Source organism: Camelus dromedarius, chromosome 26 (assembly GCF_036321535.1).
Source record: "Camelus dromedarius isolate mCamDro1 chromosome 26, mCamDro1.pat, whole genome shotgun sequence".
Taxonomy (NCBI): Eukaryota; Metazoa; Chordata; class Mammalia; order Artiodactyla; family Camelidae; genus Camelus; species Camelus dromedarius.
Window position 1 is genome coordinate 14072225 of NC_087461.1, and position 23850 is coordinate 14096074.

A 23850-nucleotide genomic window follows, 5' to 3' on the forward strand; every position below is an offset into this window, starting at 1 on the left:
CAGAAGGAAGAATCCTTTCTTTTGCCTTCACTGAGCTACAGATGCTACACTGACACACACTCAGAAAAGTGCCAAGTCATATAAAGAGGAATGGGACAAGTGCAGCAGGATTATGTTTTATATGGATATAGATGATTTCCAAAGAGGTATGGCAGCTGAAGTCTTTATAGGAATTCTAGTCTGATCCAGAAATACTCTGGAACATCCAAAATTTGAAATTCTCTTTCTACCAGATAAAATTACTTTCTAAAAAACAGACTATTGGGGGCCTATACAGTATTCCTCACCTTGTCCAATGTTCATCTGTCTTTCACAGTTGCAATATTTATATCCTTATTTGCTTTCTATTAAAGTTTACTTCACAATTTTTTATACAGGACAAACAATGATTACTGAAAATTATAAGCAGACAATGGGATTCTGAAAGTCATTTTTTCTTCTATTTCTATGTTTTGAAATATTTCTTATATTTTCAAATATTTCTTAAAAGAAGAAACTGAGGCTCATAGGGGTTGAGAGATATCCCCAAGTAGTTTTCTATACCCAGTTCCTACTTCTGAAACACTTGTGGTAGGAAAATCACCTACCTGGGTGGTTCTGAAGCAGACCTGGTCAGTAAGCAAAAATAGAAAGGCCCCATCCTTGAAAATTATCACCAATGTTTCTAACTAGGGATCTACTTTAGTGAGAAAACTCCTATCACACTCCTTTAAATTGTTCTGTATTTTGTATTTTTTAAAAAAAATAGGTTGTTTTCGATGGGTCAGGCCGATCCAGAATGCATGTTTATCATTATATTAACCATCACTTTTCTTTTTTTTCTAAATTGGCTCCTGACACTAATATAAGTAAAAAACAGCTTCTTGATAAAGATTTCTTACAGCAACTTCAAGGTAAAAACCTCCCTCCAGCCTCTCCATATCCTCTCCCCTGCATAGAAACATTTCTGTTTAGGAAATAGGGAATAATTTAGCTTTCAGTATAATTTTCTTTTTGGCTGACTGAAGATATATGAATTTATTATTGAATAACAACCTGGATGTAAAAAATCTAATGGTAAGCATGCTACTTTTAGAAATATACAAAGAGAACTGAAAAGAGGCATACACTACACATTAGAAAACATTAAACTCGGAGAGGTTCAATACAGAATCTCTAATGCCCAATCCTGAAAGTGAAATGAATGAGATTGCTGTAGGGTAGTGTGAAAAAAAAATTACAGCAACCATATGCCTCTGATTTTTCAAAACAGTCCTAATTTCAAATATTTGTTCCTATTGTTAAATCACATGACGGCTTTTCTTTAGAGAACTGTGTCACTGAAAGAAAGTGTAATTTTGAAACTAAGGTGTTCCAGTGGTTTATAGCACATAATGTCTGGACAATAACAAAACCACCACCAAACATCTACCTTCCTCTGACCCCTTGATCTCTGCACCCTGTTATTAGTCTTGTACTTTCCAGGAGACACTAATGGTATCATTTCACACTGTTGGGGATATTAGTTTAACTAACTCCTGCCTCTCAAGTCTTGCTAATTCTATCTCACTTCAAAAGCATGACCTAGAGCTGACCACCATAACCAGTCTCTTCTCTTCACTTCTCTCCACCTTAACGGAGATCTGGTTACATTGCTTGAAGTACTGCATTCCCTGCAGCCTCTTAAGCCATGGCTCTTCCTCCTCTCCTCACCACCACCTCAGGGTCCTTGGGAACAAGAGCTCAGGGGTCCTCCTGGCTCTTCATTTTCCTTCCCCGGTATTATCCACACTTAATGTATTAAAAAATGCCCACTTTTTTTTTTCACAGTTTCTTCCTTGCTAGTGGAAAAACTTGCCTCCTGGTATGCATTCCTCTCTGGAGAGGAATTTCCTGGAGAATCTCCTGGCAGTCAAGTACAGTGAAGTCTGCCCATGATACTAGAGAGCGATTGTGGAGGGCGCGGTTAAACCAATAAGCGAGGAGAAAAAGTGTGGTCAGAATGGAATTCTTCAATGAGTGGTTTGAGAGGGTGGGGGATTTGAGATGGCAAAAATGTCATATAAAGTGAGAGAGGTCACTGGAGATGAGGGGGCTCAGTGGAGATGAGTGTGGCCTAGCTTAGATAGTACGAGGGAGAAAAAATACGAGTGGGTAGGAATAGAAGTGTAGGCAAGAACTGAAAGACACTCCTCTCTGATGGCACCTATTTATTTTTTCAAGAAGTTCTTTAAAAAAGAAGTGGATAGTTTGGAAGTATGAAGAGAGGATACATGTCAAGACTTGAAATAACATTGTGAAGAATGTTCTAGTGGTTGGTCAGCGACGCAGGAAGGGCATTGCAGAATGCCCAGAGCCTAACTGCCGTAAGTGGTCCCTCTCTTCTAGGAAGTTCATCTGATTACCTCCTCTGAGTCAGTCACTCTATACTTTAGGGTAACATCAGAATGACCTGGAGGGCTTGATACACAGATAGCTGGGGCCCACTATCCTAGAACGTCTCGTCTGGTTGAGGACTTCAGGAAGTGACCCCAAGAATTTGCATTTCTAACAGGCTCCTGGGCGAAGCTGCGGCTGCTGGCTGTGAGACGGCACTTTGAGAAGCACTGCTCTCAATCCTTCTCCATTCTAATGGCTCCAACTCCAAAATCCCTGAATTTGGTCCATTTCATATTGTATGTATATATACACAAACCTCTTAAAGGCAATCTAGATTGAACTTACTGATTTATTGCATCACTTTTTGGTTCACCAAGTTCCTTCAACAGATTTTCAAGACTCACGATAAACTTAACCATCTGGCATTATTTACAATGTATTTCATCATAACCCTCTTTTCTAGCTAGGCATTTCCTTCATGTTTCATATAATTCCCACCCCCCCCCACCACTATTCCTATCTTCATACTTCTTCACAATAATCTAAATATGACCCATGGCTCAGAAAATTTCTCTTTTATAAAGATACCTGGGTTCTGGTCTAAACTGCTGCCTTCCTTTACCATTGATTTTTGCTTTTTAATAATTTTTAACAATTCTCACTTATCTGTATAAACCAACAGTAAACTACCTGATGAGAGGAGTAAGGCCTTCATATCTCCCATAAAGTGTTCAACATAGTACTAGAGACATTATGGGTGTTCAGTGGATCTTATTGTATAAAATTCTTATATATAAAGAAAGTTTATATAAAATGAATGGCAGGTTACTGTCAGTTATATATTCCTATTTATTTCTACATAGAGATCACATATGTGACCTTCTTTAGGGTGAAAAATACATTTTAAAAAGGCCTTTGAATACATCTCAAAACCAATGTGTGAAAAATGCAAAAAAATGCTAGGTGAATAAATAGGACATGCTTTCTGCTTGTTTGTTGCCTATCCAATGATGCCTCTTTGTGTATTCTGAGTATTATATTCTTTGTAAAACATAAAAGAACCATAATGGGCTTTTCATAGTAATACAGGGAAATGATTTTCCCCAGTTTGGTTAACTTGAATTGAAGAATGTAAAATAATAATAAAAGAGGTTTCTATTAAGCAGAAAATTTATACCTAGACAATTTATTTAATTTCCCTACCCAGACTAAAGTCACAATCAGAATTGCTTCCTACCTTAGTCCTTGGCTTTATCTTCTGATAGTGAGATTGATATGCACTGAGGTGGAACTACTGATATCTTCTTTGATATTGATCAAAACAATGATTGACTTTGTATATTACCATAATGACCATTCCCTTTATGTACCTACACTGCTTATTATTACCGATATCAGGCCTATAAGATTCCTAAAGTATCTTGTCTAGTAAAATATTATACACATTTTATTAGCTTCTAGCAAAATATTGATTGTGAACATTCAACAAACAATTACCAAATATAGGGGAGACAGAAAATAGAAATTAAATCCATGTGTTTATTTTTGACATCTGCCAAATAAAATTAAGATTTGTCCCTGGATGACTGAGGGGAATAACAACAAAATAATAAAGGGTTTTTATATCTTTGGAAGTTTATCTTAAAACAGCCAAATATTAACAACAAAACATTTTCTATGGAATTTTCTCTTTTTCATTTTTTCAATTTTTTTCAAACTGAGGTGCCAGAAAAATAGTCTGTATTTTTGGCCCAATTCATCATGTGATTCTTCCAAGTTTTCCAGTTTCTCAGTCATATAACTCTTATTGCCCCCAAGTAGTCCAGATCTATGTTTGTGTAATACTGGACCTCCAGGGAATTTATCTTTACAGGGAAGATAAATTAGAAATTTTGCATAGAGTGCCCTGGATACCAAGTCTAATACATCATAGGACCAGAACTATATAAAAATTACCAACATGTTTCCTTTTTACCTCCCAACTAAAGAAATAATTCAAGAGAATGGCTACTGTTAGTCAAATGGGGACACACTCATAGGATAGAAAGCAGAAAGGCTCTTTGGACAGAGAAGTTGCCTTTACTTACTGAATGTCTTCCTGATTGCATTTTCTTTCTTTTTTTTTTTTTTTTTAAACATTTTTTATTGATTTATAATCCCTGATTACATTTTCTGAACAAGGCTACACATTTTTGAGAAAGAATGGGAACTCTCAGAAGAGGTTCGTATTCCATATGTCATCACTGTCCTTTTCATAATACTGTTCCACCAAAACCATATTTAGTGAAATTCCTTTAGGGTTTGTGACAGGGCTTGGCAAGGCTTCACATGAGGTCCATTTTAATGCTACTGGGCAAAGGACGATACAATCACACAAAACAAGTGACCACATACCAACTGCTGTCATGTAATCCCAGCGCTCAACGAGGCACATATTGAAGATGAGGTGATCTGATGTTTGCCCTTGGCCAATGAGTGAAATCTGCCTCTCCAAATTCTGGCAAACGGATGAAGTCCAGCCAACAAGAAACCAAAATACTACCAGGAGTATTACTGCCAGCATTCTCATGACCCGTCCCCCAGTCATGTATGGAATCCGTTGCGCTGTTCGTGAAAGAAACACCTTCAAAACCCTGGAAAAGTAAGACATCAAAATGTGAAGGCAAACCTAACACTCAGAAAGCAAAACTCTAAAATCTCATTTTTCTAGGTGAAATTTAAACCCACCCAAACCTACTTATGTAGAGTTTTAACATTAAAAAAAAAACAAACAGAAACTATTGCTTTGATTTTTACTTAATTTCATCCAGTTTACTTCCAATAGCAGAACAAATATCCTGCATTAGAGGCCAGTGAGTCAATAGATTTGTATAGGATGGAATTCTTTTGAGTACATCTTAATATTTCAAGGAAAATTCTCAGGACCTTAGAAAGATCTATAGGGCAACATTGCACAAACAGGGTTTCTGAGGGATCAAAAAATAGTCCTGAAAGTGAGTAGTTGGGTTTTACAGCATTATACGAAGACAAAAACTTCCTTAAACCAGTTATTTTTTACAGTAGAATGCTATGAAAGGTATTTTCTGATAATCATTTTATACAGCTTCCCTTTATAGTCATTTTATCACATTACCAAAAATAGTAAGTATGAAACAGTAAGAGGGGTAGTTAAATACCCCCGAGTAAGATTACTGCATTGAGGAGGAGGACTGGGATATGACCTATAAGAAATGTAGTGATTTTTAAAATTTACATTTTCTTCTTCCATATATAGGACTCACACGAATAGCCAGGGTTGAGAACTACCAGATTAGGTGAGATCTAAGAACGATTCCACCTCTAGACATGGGGTGAAGACAAAATCCAACCTTACTATAGGGATCTTTCCAGACACACTTTCTTTAATTTCATCTGCAAAATATTCTTAGCTGATTTTAACTCCCCACTCATATTCTGGTATTTTAGGTCACAAAATTATGAGTTTATATGAACTACCATGATGGTTTATGATACCATAATCAATTTCCAAAAGGCAAAAATAAATTTCTCTTCCCAACTCTATTTCCTCCTCCATTTCACTCTTTTAACATTTTAAATTAAATATTCATATGAATTAATCATAAAATCATTATAAATCTGGAAATGAAATAAATACACCTGAGACAGTCTAGATGTATTACACTATTTTTCCTTCCTATGTAGACCCTTAGTAGCTCTCCCTGAGTTCACACAACACATCTAGCAAAGAAAGTTATTTTCTAGCAGATTCTTTTTTATTCCCCCCCATCCCTGCTATATCCTTAACCTCACTGTCCTTCAACTAACTCATAGGATGAAGGTATTTAATTCTGAATAAAATACTTATCCTCAATTTTTATGAGGAACAATGTCAGAAAGGTATTAATATACAATAAGAGTAGAAAGGAGGGCATGTTAACTACTCACCATTTAACTACAGATGGTCCCCAACTTAAGATGGTTTGACTTATGGTTTTTTGACTTTATGATGGCACAAAGGGATATGCTTTCAGTAGAAACTGTACTTCAAATTCTGAATGTTGATCTTTTCACAGGCTAGTGATATGTGGTAGATACTTTCTCATGATGCTGGGCAGTAGCAGAGAGCTGCAGCTCCCAGTTAGCTGTGTGATCACGACAGTGAACAATGGATACACTTACAACTGTCTGTACCCATTCAGCCATTATTTTTCCCTGCTTCCAGTACAGTATTCAATAAATTACATGAGATATTCAACATTTTATTATAAAATAGGCCTCATGGTAGATGATTTTGCACAACTATAGGCTAATGTAAGTGTTCTGAGCATGGGTAAGGTAGGCTAGGCTAAGCTATGATGGTCCTTAGTTAGGTGTATTAATGCATTTTTGACATGATATTCTCAATTTACAATCAGTTTATCTGGGCATAACTCCATTGAAAGTCAAGGAAGAGCTGCAATTCACCAGATTAGCAGTTGTTCTCCATTCCTGCTGTAAAACACTGAGTACAGCCCATGCCGTGCTGAATGCTAGTGCTGGCAGCTAATGTGGTACCCCTGTCTCATGCTTCAAATGTTTCTGCTCCAAGTAGCTGAATTGCTACTTGTTAAGAATCAATTTTACTTGTCCCCAGATTATGCCCAATGTTATCATCTTTTTAAAACTTAAAGACTAGTTGACTTATAATATTATATTAGTTTTAGGCTACAACATAGTGCTTCAATATTTTTATAGATTATACTCCATTTAAAGTTATTATAAAATAATGGCTACATTTCCCTGTGCTGTACAATATATCTTTGTTACTTATCTATTTTATACATAGTAGTTTGTGTTTCTTAATCTCATACCCCTTTCTTATCCCCTCTCCTTCCCTTTCCCTACTGGTAACCACTAGTTTGTTCTCCAGATCTGTGAGTATGTTTCTGTTTTGTTATATACATTTGTTTATTTTTTAGATTCCACATATAAGTGATAACAGAGTATTTGTTCTCATTTTACATGATTGAACTAAATTGAGTGTGAAAGCAAAGGAGGCTTATTTGTATGAAATCTATTTTGAATACCTTGGAAAGACTCCATAAAGTCAAATCACTAAAAGAAGCTGCTAATTCAGGGGAAAGTGAGATAATTTTAATATTCTGGGGTGGTCAATAAGCATAAAAAATCTAGAAGGAGTCTACACTTAGATTACCTCAAAAAAAAATCCACAACTCTTTAGATTCTTACTCCTATTTAAAGAACCAACACTGAAAAACAGATAATACACTGCAGGGATGTATGCTAGAGAGAGAACAATGCATTCAAAATGTTAGATCCATAGTCAAAGAAAAGGCCTTATTTCAAAAATATTGGTAAAGGATTACTTGTGTTTTAGATTACAGTGTATATGCACCTTTTTAATCCCTTTCCAGTTTAAACAACTTTATCAATTAATTGACCGATTACTAATCCATTAAGAAAGCTTCTATTATAATCAGCTGATCAATATTCAAAGAACTCTCTGTCTTAGAAATGAGAGCAATTTCTTAGAAAATTAGTATTTTTGCTAGTGCCAATCTTACTTTCTGTATGAGAAATCTACACCCACTATGTACACATAATGTTTCTCATTGCACCTGGGTGAATTCTAAATTTTGAATGACTAAGATCTCAAAAGAGAGAATCTGACCCATTTTTCTGCTCCTCTATATTTTGGATATGCCCAAAAGAAAAAGAAGAGAATTGTTTCAAATTCTATCTTTACTGCATTTGAATATCTGAAATGTAATTATAATGAACAAACATTTATGTAGTGACAATCGTATGTGAGTTATCATGCTAGGCAACATGGAAGTCTTAGGATATGACCCTCATCTTCTAGAAACTTGCAATCTAACTAGAAATAAGTATGTAAATAGCTACCATATAGAACAGCATATATTATATACTGTTATAGGTAGTAGCTAGTAAGTCCAGTAACCCCACAGAATAGGTGATATTTGGACTGGGTGTTGATGGATATCAATAGGTAGAAACAGAGGGAAGTGGGGAAGAAATAAGGAGATATTCCAGGTGAAGGGAATCATGTAACAAAGTACAAAGCAGGGAAATGTAAGTTGTGTTTGAAGCCCAGTGGGTGGAAATGTTTGGCAAGAGGGGAAGTTTTTTTGCTTTTGTTTTTTCTCAACCCACAGGAACTCCTAGGGATTTTTCTAGTTACTGTGAGGAGTTTTCACTGGGTTGAGAATCACCGCTCCAGGGGAAAATAGTTATGATTTATATTTTGTTTCCATGGCCAAGATGTGGGAAATCATTTATTTTTCTGATACTTGAAGATTTTCACAATCCACATAGAAACTCTATACCTCAAAGTGAGTGAACAGTGGATTTTTAAAATAACCATCTTTAAAGTTCTTCTTAACCAGATGAGTTTGTCATTTGCAGAGGAAATCTATATGATCCCAGTTTGGTAATCTTTTCATCAAGAAATCCCACTTCTAAATTATCAGAAATATTCATGATTTCCAGATGACTGTGTGGGTGTTTATTATATAGCCTAGGAGTTCAAGATTGTCACAGATCCCATAATCTCATTTCCAGAGAGGAAAACCCAGAGCAAAGCCCTCCTGAGTCTCCTGTTATTGATTTTACTGGCTTTCAAACATTAGAAAACACAATAACACAACTCTGCCCTACAATCTAAGCGTTTCAGGATATTGGTTTTTGTAAAATGAAATAAGATACATTTTTCTAGGATTGCCTTAAAATAAAATGAGAAAATTCTGCTATATCTTTAAAAAAAAATGAGCTCTTGTTAGTCTATATAGGTTCACTGCCTAGAAACCAAGTTCTAAAAATGAAATCCTTAGACACGCAATTATTTGAAATACAGCTGTATGGAAAAAATGCAATCATTAAACTTCTTATATAGATTAATTTTTCCACTATTTTTTTCATAGATAAATCTTTAAGCTACCATCTGTTCAGAAGGTTTTTACTATTTCTGAAGGAAAGCAGTAACATATACAAGAAGGCTGCAAAAAATTTCCAGAACTTAATATAAATAGGTATATTTAAAGTATCTTTTCAATTCTCATTATTAACATAGTTTATAAATTCATAGAAATGTTGAAATGAAAAAAAAGGGGCAGCCCAGGAATTGGCTGTCATAATATTGTCTGCCTCTACTTTTTCCCTTTCCATACGTTTTTGGTTTGAGCCCATAAAATTCTTCTGTAAGGACTTGTACTTAGGTTATTGGTTATCTTCTTCAAATATCTAACTGATATTCTTTCTCTTATTTAAACTGACCTCTCTCCAGCTTTTGGCATGGTGGAAGCACGTGGCTTCCAGTAGGTCACAGTCTCTTGAGTTTCTTCCTACTCTTCAGTGAGAAACTTTTTAGTCTCTATCACAGAGTCCTCTGCCTCAGGCTTCCCTTTAAGTAACTGGGTTCCTCAAGGATCCCCTAGACACAGTCAGCTATATTTTTTTTTCCTATGGTGGTCCTGGGGATTGAACCCAGGACTTCGCACATGCCAAGCATATGCTCTGCGACTGAGCTACACACCTACCCCCATCTTCCATTCTTGCTTTACACATTACACTTAGGCAATTCCATCCATGACCCTGTTTCAGTTATTTATATGCTGGTGAGTCCTGAATCTGTGTCTTCTGTTTAGATCACTCTCTTGAGCTCAGTGACCTACTGGACATCAACAGGCCCCAAGACAAAGACATCACTGTCTCCACTCCTCTCTCCTCTAACCCGCTGCTCTTGAGTTACCTGTCTCAATGACTAGTCTCACTTAATTGCTCAAAGTAGAAGCCTGGGGATGAACTTTGATATTTCTCCCTCATCAGCATTCCAGACCCCAAGTGTAATGCTAAGAAATTTAATTTCTACCTCTTAAATATCTTTCAAATCCTTCTATTTTTCTCCACCTTTCTGCCACTATACAGCTCCTGGTCATCAGTCTGTTCCTACAGTAGCTTTCTAAGCTGTCTCCTTACTGGTCGGGCCCACCTTCAGTCCACGCTCTACACTAAAGCCACAGTGATCTTTCTACACTGCACTTCTGATCACGTTGCCCCCTGTTTACCGTCCTTCTGTGGCTCTCCACCCAAACCCTAGCTCCTTAGTATGGTAAAGGGGTTTTAAACATTGGTTCCTTCTTGCTTCAGGCTCATCTCTCCCCATTCTCCTTTTCCTAGGGTCCTGCACGTCCCTGTGGACCACATGCAGGTGTCTTCTAGCTGAACCTTTGCCCTCAGCTTTCTGTACTGCCTCTGCCCACATAAGTATGGACCCCCTAATTTAGCTAATTCCACATAGCTTCATAGCTCAGCTGAGATGTCACTTGCTCTAGGCCAGCAGTTCCCAAGCCAGTAGCATCAACACTATCTTAAAACTTGTTAGAAGTGCAAATTCCTGGGTCCCATTCAGAACTACTAAGTCAGAAACTCTGGGGGTTAGGGACAGAAATATGTATTTTAACAAAGCCTATAGGTAAATTCTGATAAAGGCTACAGTTTGAGAGCTCCTGCTCTAAACAATTTTTCCTGAAAGCCTTAAGATTGGTGCAGGTGCCTTTCCCACGGGCAAACTGCTCTAATCTATCAGATAACTTTTTGAGTTTACATTATGCTGACACCAAACTTTAAAGCCTCTAGGGACAGAAAGTTTTCCATTTTCAGAATATTTGCATTTGTTTGTGATTTAGCAGCATCTCCTTTGTTTACTAGAAGGGAATGAAGATAATACATCCTTAAGCCATCCAGTCTTCTGTTCTATTAATTTAATTTGGATAATCCTAAAGTCTTGAAGTTCTCCATTAGAGTTGAATTTCTATTAATTTTATTGCTTTCTTAGAAATTCCAGAGAATAATTGCTTGTGATGAAAGGTAGGAGGTGGTTATTATCTTTTATAAATATGAAGCCAAACAATTCTTGACAAAAAGAGCCTTGAGAGTGAACCACACAAAAAGGGCTGAAGTCACTGTCTGTCAGTTTGCTTTCAATGGTCACAAGTGCTCATGTTTATTAAGCTTTTCATCAATTTCTCAAAATTTCATTTTCAGAAATACACTAAAGCTACTTCTTGGCCGCTGGGTGGATTTTAGGTATATTAAGAAGGACTAGCATCACCTAGACAGAAACAGGTTTTAACATTTATCAGACATGAAGTTCAGTAAGATTATTATGAATATATTAAGTTATTGCTATTATAAGAAGGAAAACTCACAACTCAGTCTTCCAACTTTAGGCATTTAAAAAAATCAATTTCAGGTACTGCTTCAGCTCTCATGTCTCATCCTAATCTTCCTTTCTTCCAAGCCAATTATAAGTAGATAGAATAAGAAGGAAGAATGATGAGAAAAGAAAGAAGGAAGGGTTATAAGATTGTTGCAAGTCAAATTTTTGATAGAGCTTGAAGGAACTTGCAGATGATCTCTCTTGATCCCATTAATGTACAGAAAAGAAATGAGTCCCAGTGAGGGGAGTCACTTGTCCAAAGTCACAAAGTCCATGAGCAGCAGAACACTACAAAACTCCTATCATTTTCTCTTATCTTAGTGCTTTTTTCTATTATATCTTCCCCAGAACAGAACTGTCTATTAGTTAGTTCAGAGTTACATCAATTTTAAAAAGCACAACAGGAATCTGCCTCTCTAAACATGCCATATCTCCTCTACTCTCCTGTATTTTTCTAATTCAGATGCCCAGAGCACCATCCCTTTTATCTAAACTGATTCAAACGCACATACCTTTGTAGATTCAGTTCGAGAACCTCATACTACTTAGATCTTTGTCTGATGACCCTAGTCCACAAAATTTTCCCCAATGATCACCATTACTCAATTGGTATCTCTCATACACTTACAATCTTTTTGAAGTCAGGGGATGCCTGCTTGTTTCCTAAACCCCTAGAAGATCCAGCACATGAAGGCAAGAACATTTAGTTGACTAATTATTTACAAATGTCCTCCTGATAGCTAGCAAAGGAAGTTTTATTGTTATCATTCACTGTGTTGCCTGTGTTTTAAAGAAAACAAACCAGAGGAGGAAGAAGCTGGGTAAATCAGGGAATTTGAAAGAATTCTGGTAAAGATACAGGAATGAGAGTAAATATTATCTCCTGTTATGTGCCAACACTTCAGTAAATCCTAGAAATTTAGTAAAGAAAATGGCAATTATCTACCTGCTTTCAGGTTTATTATAAATTTAGAAAACATAAATAAATAGGCAATTAAAATATGATGGTTCTTGGGGAGTGGTATCAACAAAAATGGTGAAACAAAGAACTCCAAAAGTCGACCCATTCATAAAAGCAATTAATAAATTGGTAAAAACTGTTGGAATCAACTTTTGGGAACACTAGAAACTAATCAAAAGCTTATAGCAACCAGGGGATACTTAACTAATAAAAAAAATAGCTGAATTTGAGTAACGGAGCTTTGTGGCATTTTAACCTACATTGGTCCTATCTTCCACTCACTAGCTCAGTGGTGGCCTTGAAGACAATATCCTATACTCTCTGTATAGGTACCTAGTACTAGATGAACACAGTGGATCTTGTTCTCAAAGAATTGTGGTTTTTCACTTTGACCTCTCTGGTGGCTCCCTGGAGAACTAGTTCAAGGCCTTCCTTATTTTACTCAGCTGGCTGAGGCAATGATATGGGGGTCATTTGTTTGAAACATTTAAAGGACAATGGATTATCTGATGCCACCTGCAGCAAGGGATAATGGTTGGGACAAATAACAAACTAAACAAAAAGTTAGGAGGAAAGGCTGAAGAATAAGATGTGTTGGAGAATCAGGGCTTTGACAAGCTTCCATATTTTCCTGGGTATCTAGATGGCTGGAAGATGCTCAGAAAAGATCTAAGAAGGCCCTAAGCTCTCATCCCCTGCTGACTGGAGGCTTGCACAAGCATAGAATGAAGTCTAAGGTAAAGTTGTAAAGTCCTTGGCCAAGCAGTGAAGGCATGTCTCAACACACACACACACACACACACACACACACACACACACACACACACACACACACAGTTCATATGCAAAGAATGAGAAAATTTCAAAAGTTTTTATTGTTGTTGTTTGTTGCAGACTTTAGGGAGCTCTCTGCTGAACCACTAGCTGACCACTAAGCAAACAGAACAGAGACTTCAGTGGCCACACATAACAAAGAATATATATATATATATATATATATATATATATAAAATTAGTTCAGAAAAGCCACATAACAAACAACAGCAACTACACTAGGGAACAACAATAAATCCTGGGTAGGATAAAGAATCTGATTCTAGATTTACTACATTATAACACTTGTCATTATAACATTATAAAATGTCCAGTTTTCAAGAAAAAGTATGAGACATGTAAAGAAAAGCATATATGGCCCATACACATGAAAAAGAAATAGAAACTGTCCCTAAGAAAGCCCAGATGTTGCACTTACTAGACAAAGACTTTAGATCAACTGTCTTAAATATTCTCAAAGAGCTAAAGAAAACTATGCACAAAGAACTAAAGGAAACCAAGAAAGTGATATTCCACCAAATAGAGGATATCAATACATAGAAATTACAAAAAGGAACCAAATAGAAATTCTGTACTTGAAAAGAATAGTAACTAAAATGAAAAATTCACTAAAAAGGACTCAATAGCAGGCAAAAGAATCAGTGACTAGGTCAGAGAGATTATCCAGTATGAGGAGTAGCAAATAAAATAAAATAAAATAATGAAACATGAATGGAGCCTAACAGACTGTGGAATACTGTCCAAATAGGTATAATGGGAATTCCAGAAAGGAAGGAGAGAAAAGAAAGTCAGAAAGAATATTTGAAGAAATAATGCCTGAAGCTTCCCCAGAAAACAGACATGAATCTGTCCATCCAAGAAGCTCAAGTACCTCAAAGTAGGTTAAACTCAAAGAGATTTACATTGAGACACATTGTAAATCAAGAGCAGCTGACACATTCTTCTCAAGTGCACATAGAACATTCTCCAAACTAGACATCTATGAAGCCACAAAACAAGTCTCAATATATTTAAAAAGACTGAAATCATACGAACTATCTTCCCCAACCACAGTGGATTCAAATTAGAACTTAATAACAGAAGGAACTCTGGAAAGTTTACAAATACGTGGAAATTAAATGACATACTCTTAAACAACCAATCAGTTAAAGAAGAAATAATAAGAGAAGTTAGAGAATAATTTGAAATAAATGAAAATGAAAGAACAACATATCAAAACTTAAGTCTTTCAGCAAATATTTCAGAGAGAAATTTACAATGTGCAAATACAAATATTAACAAAAAGAAGAAATCTATCAAATCAATAACTGAACTTTCAATACTGTAAGGAACTAGAAAACGAAGAGCAAACTAAACCCAAAGCAAGCAGATGGAGGGAAATAATAAATACTAGAGTGGAATTAAATGAAATTGATAATAGAGAAACAATAGAGACAATAAACAAAACCAAAGTTTTTCTGTGAAAAAATAAACAAAATTGACAAACCTTTATCTACTCTGACAAGGAAAAAAAGAGAGAGAAGACTCCTACTACTAGAATTAAGAAAGAGGATGGAGACATTATTACAACTTTATAGGAATAAACAGGATTATAATGGAATACTATAAATAACTGTATGCTAAAAAATTAGTTAACCTAAATGAATGGACAAATTTCTAGAAACACACAAATTACTAAAAGGTAGAATATCTTAAAAGACATATAATAAGTAAAGAGATTGAATCAGTAATCAAAAACTTGCCAATAAAGAAAAGTCCAGGACCAGATAACTTCACTGGTGAATTTTACCAAATATTTGAAGAAGAATTAACATCAGTTCTTCTCAAATTTTTCTAAAGAGTAGAAGAGGAAGGAACACTTCCTAAATTATTCTATGAGGCCAGCATTACTTTGATTCCAAAGCCAGATAAAGACATCACAAGAAAAGAAAATTATAGGCCAATATCACTTATGAATATATGTGCAAAATTCCCAAGCAAAATTCTAGCAAACAAAATACAAAAGCATATTAAAAAGATTATACTCCATTGTCACTCATGCAGCCCAGGCCCCGGGTGCAGAAACTGTTTTTAACCATACAGGCTAGTTGTGTTTTATCAGCAGGATGTCACAAAGACCCAGGACAAAACCAGATTGAGTTGGCTCTGACTTGATCACAGGAACGCACCTGCACAGATGAAACCTGGAGGTGTCTGAAAGTTACCTTTGCTTCATTACCATGTTAAGATGGTCCCCCAAAGGGGGATTTGTACTCTGCTAGGCACAATTTGTGCCACGTGCAAGGGAGCCTGAGGGACCATGCATGCTGTGCCGGCTGTTTCCGGAAGTCTGCTCTATCCCCAGCTTCTGATGAAGCATTTGCCTCTTTCGCCTTAATGTTCCCTCACTTTCCTTGCTTCGGGGAGAAGGTGCCTTTAGAGCATGAGCTCCCCTCCTCCATTCTCTGGCCACTGAATAAAAGCCTGTCTTGCTTCCACCAAACTGTTTCATTACAGGCAGTGAGAACTGGAAGTGGGAGAGAACTCCCTGACCGAGCCAGAGGGGCTTCAGTTTGGCCAGGGCCCCGAGAGCGGGGCCTCATATCTAATGTGGTAACATCATGACCAAGTGGGATTTATACCAGGAATGCAAGGCAGTTCCACATACAAAAATCAATTAATATAATATACCATATTAACAGAATGAAGGAAAAAAACCCATATGATTATAATTTATGCAGAAAAATATTTGACAAAATGCAATACTCTTTCATAATAAGAAACATCAACAACTAGCTATAGAAGGTATCTTCTTCAACCTGACCCTTACCAGGCTTCTATGAAACAACCAAGGTTAACACCATACTCAGTGGTGGAAGACTGAAATCTTTCCCCTGGTATCAGTAACAAAGCAAGAAGCAAGAATGTCTGTTCTCACCACTTCTATTCATCATTGTACCAAAAGTTCTAGTCAGAGCAATTTGTCAAGAAAAAGAAATAAAATGCACCCATATGGGAATGGGAGAAGTAAAGCTATCTCCATTAGTAGATGACATGGTCTTATATATAGAAAACCCTAAGGAACACACACACACACACACACACACACACACACACACACACACACACACACACAAAATTTGAGCTAAAAACCAAATTCAGCAAATTTGTAAGATACAAGTTAATATTAAAAAATCAGTTTTATTTTTATGTACTAGTGATGAGCAATCTGAAAGTGAAGTTGAATTCCACTTACTGTAGTATCCAAAAAAAATAATTAGGGGTAAATTTAATCAAGGAGTTTAAAAAAATGTATATGCTGAAATCTACACACTAGTGAAAGAAATTTTTAAAAGACCTAAAGAAATGGAAAGACATTTTGTGTTCATGGGTTGGAAGACTTAATATTACTAAAATGGCAATATTCCCTAAACTGATCTACAGATTCAGGTCAATCTAACAAAACAGTGTGGCACTATCATAATGACAGACATGTAGAACAGTGGAATAAAACAGATCATCCAGAAATAAACCTGTACATCTCTAGTCAATTGATTTTTGACAATAGTGCCAAGACCAGCCAATAAAGAAAGAATAATCTTTTCAACAAATGGTCCTAAGGACAAGTGTATATCCAAATGCAAAAGAATGAATTTAGACCTCTGTCTCACCTAGTACACAAAAAATTAATTCCAAATGAATCAAAGACCCAAATGTAAGAGCTAAAACTATAAAACACTTAGAAGAAAACAGAGGTATAAATCCCCCTGAACTGAGATCAGGCAATGCTGTCTTAAGTTTCATGACAAAAGCGTATGTAATGAAAGAATACATAGATAAGTTAAACCTAATAAAAATGAAGAATTTATGTATCAAAGTACACTATCAGAAATTGACAAAGAAAACCCACAGAACTAGAGAAAATATTTTCAAATAATTTTTCTGATAAGGGTCTCACATCCAGAATGTATAAGAGCTCACACAATGCAATGACAAAAAGACAAACAACCCAATTAAAAATGGTCAGAGAACTTAGACATTTCTCTAAGGAGAAATATAAATGGCTAATAAACACCTAAAGATATTCTCAACATTACTGGTCATTGGGGATATGTATATCAAAACCACAATGAGATAGCACTTCACACACACTAGGACAGCAATAATAAAAATAAATGGAAAATAAGCATTGATGAAGATGTGAAGAGATCAAAAGCCTCATACATTGCTGGTAGAAAAGTGAAATGGTACAGCCTCTCTGGAAAACAATTTGGTGGCTCCTCAAAAATGTTAAACACAGATTTACCGTATGATCTAACACTTCCACTTCTACTTATTATTTATCTATGAGAATTAAACATAAGGTTCACACAGGAAACCTGTATATGAGTGTCCATAGTAACATTATTCAAAGAAGGGAGACAATTCAAAAGCCCATCAAATGATGAGTGGACAAACACAACGTAGTATATGCAAACAGCAGGATATTATATCTATGAATAAAAAGGGTTAATTCTGATATATACTACAATAAGGATGAACCTTGAAAATGTGAAAGAAAGAAAGTGGAAGAAACCAAACATAAAAGGCCACAAATTCTATGATTGCATTTATCTGAAATGTTTGGAATAAGTAAATCCATAGAGACAGAAAGCAGATTTGTGTGCAGGATTTGGGAGAGGAGAAGTGAGGGTGATCTGCTTAATGGGCTTGAAATTTATTCTTGGGGTGATGAAAATAATCTGGAATTAGATAATGGTAATGGTTGCACAACACTATGTATTAAAAGCCAGAACTGCACCCTTTAAAATGATTAAAATGGTAAATTTTATATAATATGAATTCTACCTCAAAAATAAAACAAAAACAAAAACCCCAAAATGATTCTTATTGCAGAAAAGGAGAAAATTCTTCTTTGCCTTTCTGAACACTGCAGCCCTGTCTACTGTAGCCCCAGGCTATCCTCAACCATCTGGTTGTTCTTTCCCTCTCCTGGCTGCTGAGGTGAGTTCACCAGGCTTAACACTAGTTTATTTGCAGTGTGACTATTTTAAACTTGCGTACATCATTCCTCTCTTATAAGAGTTCATCCCGTGATCTTAACACTGTAAGGAAAAATGTAAGAAATTTGAAAATCAATAAAGCATGGTTGATTCCCTAAAATAGAGGTCAAAATACTAACTGATCTAAAATCAGACCTTCTTTGTTTTAACTTGGCATAAACACCTGTTTCCTAAACCACATTCCTTTGGAGCTGTTTCAATTGTAACAATAATGCAAATAAAGGACATTTTACAGCAATTGAGTTTTTGTGCTCTAGAGATGTTTAGTTTTGAAAAGTTTGGAATAAAAGCTTTCAGAGCAATAAATTCAAATATAGATACTATTGTTCCCTCCCCACTGCTCTTCCAGCCCCATCTCACAACAGAAAGATATTTTAAACAATAAGCAGATGGTGAATCAGTCTGAAGATGAAGGAAAATAAATCAGATTATCAACAGTTTAAGAATTATGTGCTTGTTCCTTTCCTTACATCCAGAGTGAATACAAATTCTATGACCATCGTCTTCCAAATGGCTATGAGAACAGATTCTGTCCTTGTATTTCAATTATTTAGCACTGATTAATCAACAGAAATAATTTTAAATTAAATTTTCATTCTAGGATTAGGTGTTTCTAAAATTTAGTGTTTTACTATTTAATATAACATTTTGGTATTCAAGCACATGATTTCAGACAAATTACAAAAACAAAGTTATTTCAGATTGTTGCCTAATAGCATCATTACTTAAATGAGCAATTATATTACAATCTCAAAAAGGAAGCATCACTATTTGCATGATTTTGTAGTTAGAAAATTTCTAAAATGACACCATATTAAATGACATTATTTAAAGTTTGATCTGTTCTTACTTCTAATTCAAGATTTAGTTTTGCTGTCTGAAAAACAACAACAACAACAACGACAATAACAAAAAACACTATTCCTCTGAAATAGGTTAATAACAGGTAAGTATTTCCCAGGGATGTCCTAAGGCAAAGTTGTTTGAACATGTTTTCTCTTCAACTATGATTGTCCAAATTGGAATGCAGTGGAAATGACTAACAGAAAAACTTATTTCTCTTTCTAAGGAAAGTTTCAATCTAATTAAATGAGACCTAATACTCTCTTTTTTCAGTCCCTTTAATACATTTATAGATAAAGAACAGTAGCAGACCATGGGGATCACAAAAAGATGACAAAATTCTTTGTGAATATAAAGGTACACTTTAATATGTGATTAGTTATAAAAACAAACAAAAAAACCCCCTACTAAATTCTCAAAGAATAGTTGCACATTAATATAGTTAACCTCTTTAAGGTGTTAGTCCCATATAAAAGAAATGTTAAAAAGTAATGTTTTTAAAAATTCTAAACTTACTCTTGCATGCACCATCACATTAATCCACAGTTATACACAAAATACATTAGCTAGCAAATAGAGGATCCAACTGCAGAAGTAATTGAGGAGATCTGCTGTGTGAGTCTGTAGCAATTGTTCAGTCTGTCTAACTCTAATATTTTTAACTGTTTAGATAGTATTATTAATCTTGAAGTGGAAGAACTTTCAGTTACTGTCATTGAAACTTTTGGAAATTAGTTTGAAAGTGCTCTTTGGTCATTGTGCTATTCAACTATTTACACTTTGTCTCATTACTAGATTTAAAACCCTTTGACTTAAATTTCTTGGCAGGTCCCAAGGTTCCCGCTACATTGTCTTCAGTGATTATAGATCAGAAGTGTTATATGATGTAACAAACACTCAACTACTTTTGCAGGTGAATTGATTTCTCCATTAAAACTATAATACATGATCAAAGTAAAAAACCAGAAAAATATAAGCAAATAAAAAGAAAAAGTGAAAACCATGTAAAACAGCACTACTTGTACACAGATCCTGTCAGCACTGTGGTGAACTTTATTCTCCAGTATTTTTTTCTATACATATATAAAATATTTTTATAACATTGATTATAACATATAATTTATATTATACTTATTTCATATAATCAGGTGTTCTGAGTATTTTCATATAACCTATATTTGTAAATAACATGATAGCACATAACCATTTAGGCAAGTCATTATTTCTTTATTATAAGCCACTCTCTAATGAACATTCTTTTTTTCCCCTCACTCCTCAAAGCTAGCAAAAGTCCAAGAATGGAAGACAGACATCTATTGCATTAAATTCTATGCATATAAGCTGTTATGATCTAAACTGGGGAATGTTTCATCTCTTTTATCAGGTTTAGAATGGATTGAAAGTTAATTGAGAAAGTAATTTGGAAGAAAGGTGGTAGTACAAGGTTGTACAGGTTTTAAATATATAAAATTTCATAATTTCATATTGGAACAGATGCCCAACTCAGGAAAAATTTCCTAGTGCCTAAGGACATAGGGAAATTTTTATCTAGGTAAAATCTGGCTACAATGTGGGAAAAAAATAAACCTTCTGTCGATGCACTTTATTTAGCAAGTTAAGAAGTAATTGTGATTATAGCCTTCAAGGCCCCCTTTTACATGAGCTGGATCTACTTTTTAAGTGCTTTCCATCACATTCTTTGCTTATGGACTAGGGGATGCTCTATTCCGGCTTGTGTTTTTCTCTCCACAGTGTTCTAAAATCCTCCACATTCACTGACATCATCCCAAAACCTTCCTCTTCAGGCTACCTTCCCAGGCTGCCCGCCTGGATATTACATCTCGCTCACCCTCAGGGCATAATGACATGTATTATGATCACGCATATGTTTGTTCTTCCCATTGATCGATATTTTAAGCATGAACATTCTTGCAGATAAATCTTTGTGCACATCCTTAATTTTTTCTTTACATGAAAAAAAACAAGATGACTCAGTTTTATAAAAGTTCTTGATACATATTACCACTTATTTCTGGCAGATTGTACCAATTTACACTTTCTTCAGCCAAGTATGACAGTGTCTTACTCCACTGGATACTTAATATTACAGACAATCATAATTTTAAAAAAAACCTTTCCCTATTCCAATTCATGAACCACAGTGTCTCATTTTGCTCTGCTTTAATTACTAGTTTCATTGAACATTTTTTTTTAAATGTGGTTTTGCCAACTGACTTTCTTTTCCTTTGAATTGTCTGCCCCCAGCTTTAGCCTTTTTTATTTATATTAACTTTATAACTAACTGCACTATCTCATACCATAGCTGTTAGATATAATGGCCATTGAGCACCTGTCTGATATGAGATGTGTTTAAGTGCCAAATGGACACTGGATTTTGAAGACTTAGTCCAAGCCAAGAATCGAAAATATCTTATTAATAATTTTGTATATAAATTACCTGTTGGAATGGCAATAATTCAAATATGTTGGGTTAAATAAAATATATCATTAAGTTTAATTTTACCTGCTTCTTTTTATTTTACTATAAAACCTAACATTACATATGGGCTCACATTTGTGGCTTCAGTTATACTTCCATTGGACAGCACTCAGCTATAAAATATACCACAACCATATTTCCTTGTTCATTATTTGCCTTTTAATTTATGGGGTTTTTCTCCCCATGCAGAAGTTTAAAATTTATGTAATCCAATCAATTGAATTTTCTTGATCTCTTCCATTGCCCAACCTGAAATAAATGAAATATTAATCTATAATTTCTCACTGTTATTCTTTTTGGATTTAGTTTTAGAATTTATTGATATTCTTATAAATTGAGAAAAAACTCAAAGGTAAATTTTTCTAGGTATATAGTTAATTTCCTAATCCTTATTTGTTGAACTGGCCCTTGTTCCCTCACTCCACTGTTTTGGAAAGCTTTCTTTACCAAATAGATCTTCTGGTAGAAAAGTCTGCCTGGGGCTCTCTACTTTGTCCTCTTGATCTACTGACTTACTCTTCTGAATATTGCTTATGGATAATACATTGTAATATCTATAATCTTGCCTTCTTGTTCTTATTTTTATGCAAATATTCCTAGCTCTTCTTTACTTTTAAAGAGGAATATTAGGATTATTTTGCAAGGTTCTCTCCTTTGGCTTATCCATTCAACAAATGTTTACTCAGCACTTTAAGGTGCATGAGGTACTGTGCTCTGCGTGGCTTTCAGGATACAGATGAGCCCTACCTCACAAGCTTATACAACTGCGAGTCTTCATACCTCAAACCTTCCCATTCAGTGATAAGATGTGTCTCCTCATTTGTTTAAATTTAATGGGATTATTCAAGGTACGAATACACACAAAGTAGGTACTCTGACCACATGGAATTAAATTATAAATCAAAACCAGAAAGATTTATGGAAAATCGTTCAAATATTTGGAAACTAAGTAACACTTCTAAATAACAAGTAGGTCAAAGAATAAATCAAATTGGAAATGATTTTGAACCAAAGGAAAATGAAAAAACAAGTCAGGCATTTTGGACTGGACACATGAATTCTGGGTGGGGGGCAGCAGACTAACCAGAGGCCAGGTGAGCTGATGGTGCATCAGAAGGGACACAAGTGTATCCCTACAATAACACAAGTGGAACCCCTGCCTCTGTGCCCAGACAAGAGCAGCAGGCTGGCAATGGCAGCAAACGGCTGGCAGAAGCCAACTGCGTCACCTTGGCTTTTAAAGAAATCTGACTGCCCCTCTTTCCGCTGCATGAATAAATTAATCTCATTTCCCATGTATTCTCTTACATCTACTCCAGATAAGGGAAATAAATATTTCCTCTTGAGGGCAGACAAGATTTGTTAGTTGCTAACAGTGAACATTAGGATAAAGTATTCATTAACTGCAGCCTGAGATGTACTAATTCTGAATTACTAGGTAGGTTTCCATTCATAATTTTAAAGTTGATTAACATGCATGCAAGGGCACACACACACACCCAAGTTGAAACCACAACCATCAAGGCAATAAAAATCTCCATAGTTAAATGTGGCACAGAGCTCCAAAACTATACATTCTCAGGCAAACCACTTACCAGAAACCTAGACATAAAATACTGATGCTGTATTTAGAAACTAGAGCATGTATAGACATAAAACACAAAACAAAAACAGAAGCTTAATACTGAAGAGCTTTGAACGTAGATGTTATAAAATAAAGTGTATTTCAAAGATACGTTATAAAACAAATCAAGTAGGACATTCAAAGCCAGACAAAATAAGGAAAGTTTTTAAGTCTCTTTAGTTTTCTATGAGATATATTCCTGTTTTGTTCACGCCTAATGTTTAATATGTTCTGAAAGGACAAACTATAAAGAACAAAATTTGCTTTTATTTCTAATTTTCTTGTAAAGGTACCTCTACTTACTAAAAGACACCTCTTATCAACATGCTTAGTGCATTTTCCAGATCTTTGACTTCATATGAGTAGAGTAAATGGAACATATCAATTTATACATTGGTCTATTTAAGGCAGAAACCCCTAATTAGCTTCTGAAAGTGACATGAATATACC

General features: G+C 35.3%; 1 protein-coding gene across 1 annotated transcript in view; it reads right to left on the reverse strand.

Moving 5' to 3' along the window:
• The window catches only part of GPR158 (G protein-coupled receptor 158), a 304244-nt gene that overhangs the window by 23801 nt on the left and 256593 nt on the right, over positions 1-23850 (reverse strand). The window contains exon 7 of the mRNA XM_064479408.1: positions 4753-4991. Coding sequence (XP_064335478.1) covers positions 4753-4991 — 239 coding nt within the window. The remainder of the gene's footprint in view (positions 1-4752; positions 4992-23850) is intronic.